Source organism: Helicoverpa armigera, chromosome 21, assembly GCF_030705265.1.
Source record: "Helicoverpa armigera isolate CAAS_96S chromosome 21, ASM3070526v1, whole genome shotgun sequence".
Classification (NCBI taxonomy): Eukaryota; Metazoa; Arthropoda; class Insecta; order Lepidoptera; family Noctuidae; genus Helicoverpa; species Helicoverpa armigera.
In genome coordinates, this window is record NC_087140.1 from 1494244 (window position 1) to 1497395 (window position 3152).

Here is a 3152-nt window from a genome sequence, read left to right on the forward strand (position 1 = left end):
TGATGTAATTTTTACTGAATATGTAAACGTTTTTATAAAAGTGGGAAAAGCCAACTGTATAAGAAAAACACACAAAAGAATTAGGTTGACACAAAAGTTTATTAAAAGCAGTATGAAACGGACACGTTTGTGTCATATTTTAGTAAAATCTAGCAGATGTAGGTGTAGCAGATGTAGGTGACAATTTTATTAGTTCGTAAAACATTCAGTACTGCAGATAGCATTGTCATGCAACTTTAGACCTTACCACATTGACTTAAGATTCATATTCCTTTCCAAGTAAAATGTGAGATGAAATTAATATTGATCCCTGAACCGCAAAAATACTCCAGTAAATAATATCTTTCTTTATTAATCCCAACTCAAATATTAAACAAACTTTGTATTAACAATGGAATTAATAAAGTCCAAACTTGTTTTGCCAGATTGTACTGGCACATTTTGTCAAGCACTCGAGTGAACAAATCAAATCAATCAAAGTTTATTTTAACAGTAGAAAATCTAGAGCTCGGACAAAGTCTGTAATCTTTACAACATTAAGGCTCAGTATCCAAATAATTTTAGGTACTTTTTCTTGTTTATTTTACACCAGTGACTTCTGTAGATTTAGACTTATCTAACCGTTCTACTTGTAGTTTAATTGATTTCATTAGGTACTATTCTTATAGGGAATCCAAGACATAAATATTAAATAACTAAATGGAAAAACATCGTAATTAAACCGAAACTTGAGTTAGCGTGGTGATTAGCCAGTCGTTCTGTTTTGAGACCTGTGCTTAACAGTGGTATAATTAAAAGTTAAGCATATGTATGTTGTTCATTAAAGAAAGAATTATATCCCAGCTATAATATGGAAATTAGTGCAGCCATTTAGTGTACCAACATCACAAACAAACAAACTCAAGCATTTATAATATTAGTGAGAATAATTACACATTCATTGCCCCCGTCACTATGACAGCTCATAAGACGTGAATCCTACGGTCTGCTTGACATAGTGGATCATTGATATTATTACGTGTCCAAGTGGTAGAATATTGGGGCACAAATTCAGCCCCAATATTTCGCTTGATATTATGTCCTTTGACTGTCAGATGTCCTGTATCTTCAAAGATAATATTTCTTAGACAAATTCTAAGGTCTACTTTCCCTTTACCCATTGAAAATCTTTTGACTAACTTTTAAATGTATGTCAACATTATCTTCTAAATTAATCGGTCCAAATGCATGGGTGTTAGAGTAAAAACAAAATAGCTATCAATAACATTATGGATATGACGTATTGACATTATGAAACAATATCTCTAGTCTCTATTTATAAACGAAAGAAAATATAAGAAAACTAGTTGGTGCCCGCGACTTCGTCTGCGCAGGTTTAGTATTTCGAACAATATGTTTACAAACTATGTGTTATTCTGATGTATAAGCTATATTATTGTAAAGTTTCATTAAAATCCATTCAGTAGTTTTGCGTGAAAGAGTAACAAACATCCATACATCCATACATACAAACTTTCGCGTTTATAATATTAGTAGGATGTATCTTTCGTTATCCTCATAAAACATAACAAAACTGAAGCTTCTAAACGGAAATCACTTGATATGGATTTTTCCGGCGAATTTACTACATTAAAACCCGGAAAAGTGATCGAAAAATGCTTGGAGACGGTAAATCTCTTAGTAATTTAATGGGGCTTTTACGATTTAATGGGTGTAAAGGAATAATTTTATGTATCAGCTGTTTCCATACCCGTGTTAACTTGAAGCCGTGACAGATTTAACGGTAGTCACGTTATAGACCCTTTATCTCCGAAGATGACGAAGGTTGGATGCTGCGATCCTAACTAATATAATTGTACATATTATAAATGTAAAATTATGTCAGCCTGTTTTAACTTGAGTCACAAGTTCTTCCATTTTACAAAGTAAAAATAGTGTAGAGTATTTAGATTTTGCTGTACCTAAAAAACTCAAAACTTAACTACAATTATCAAATGACTTGCTAAAAGAATTTAACCATCAACTTTACGACAAGAAGATTATACCACAAAAAATTCAAACAGCGACAATTGCTAAAAAAGAAACAAACATGAACGACTTATTCGAAGAACAACAACAATACCAGATTAAATTATTCCAGTATATTTATTTTGGTACCAAAGAGTCAAAGCAAAACAGTAAAACAATATTTAAGAAAACACGTGAAAGAAATCACAAACCTACATGTAAAGGCGATGCTCAACAAAAAACTTGACACCAACTGAAATAAAATGTTCCACTCGAGTTGACGTAATGACAAAAATTGTTAGACAATGTTTGCTGGCGCGTGGTGCAAGTCAGAAGAGAGCTTCTTCTTTAGACGTCGAAACATTGGGTTGAAGCAAAACCTATTTCTTAACTATTGTTACTTCTATCATCAGTCTCCTTGTTGGTCTACTTTGTAGCATATACATATACCGCTGTGCATGAGGTTCGGTTTCGATTCCCACTGGGCCAAAATGTTCAATGGTTTTAAGAAACTTTCACAACGCAGCCCGGAGCCTGGAAGTTGTTGATTGATACACCTATGCCTCGCCTCGGCATGTTGGTCATGTGCCTGATCCTCTTAGATTAATTACCATTTCATTGGACTGGGGTGAGGGATATAAGTTAATCATTATTATTATTCTGAAATAAAAGATCATACATCACGCCATTGAGCATCTATAACAAAGAAGCGATGCACCCATAAAAGCACTTCTGACAATTATGATAGCAATAAACGCGCTCATTTGAATTTCAAATCATTTCCGACAGGATTAATTGCATTTAAATACGTTTGTGTTTCATTAATATTTAATAGATTATCAGCTGTCGGACCTTTAATATTTAATGGTGCAACATAATATATTCCAGTTTTAATTAGCTAAATAAATTTTGATAATGTTTCAAACACCATTGTTACCACAATACATGATGCCTATTAGATTTAAGCTTCTAATTAGACTCTGATTGGAGTTTGTTTTGACAAGTTTGATTCAATTGTTTTAAAGATTTGTCTAACATAATACATTCAGAAATGTTTATATTCTTTCACATATTGTTGTCGAGATGTTTTGATGTAATTCAAACTATTCAACCTTTGATCTTGATCGTGCACCACGTGCAAAAAA

At 32.7% G+C, this 3152-nt stretch overlaps 1 protein-coding gene across 1 annotated transcript in view; it reads right to left on the reverse strand.

The window, feature by feature from the left end:
* Window positions 1-2416: 2416 nt before the first annotated feature.
* Window positions 2417-3152, reverse strand: part of LOC135118322 (uncharacterized) — a 3832-nt gene continuing 3096 nt past the window's right edge. The window contains exon 6 of the mRNA XM_064039955.1: window positions 2417-2541. Coding sequence (XP_063896025.1) covers window positions 2417-2541 — 125 coding nt within the window. The remainder of the gene's footprint in view (window positions 2542-3152) is intronic.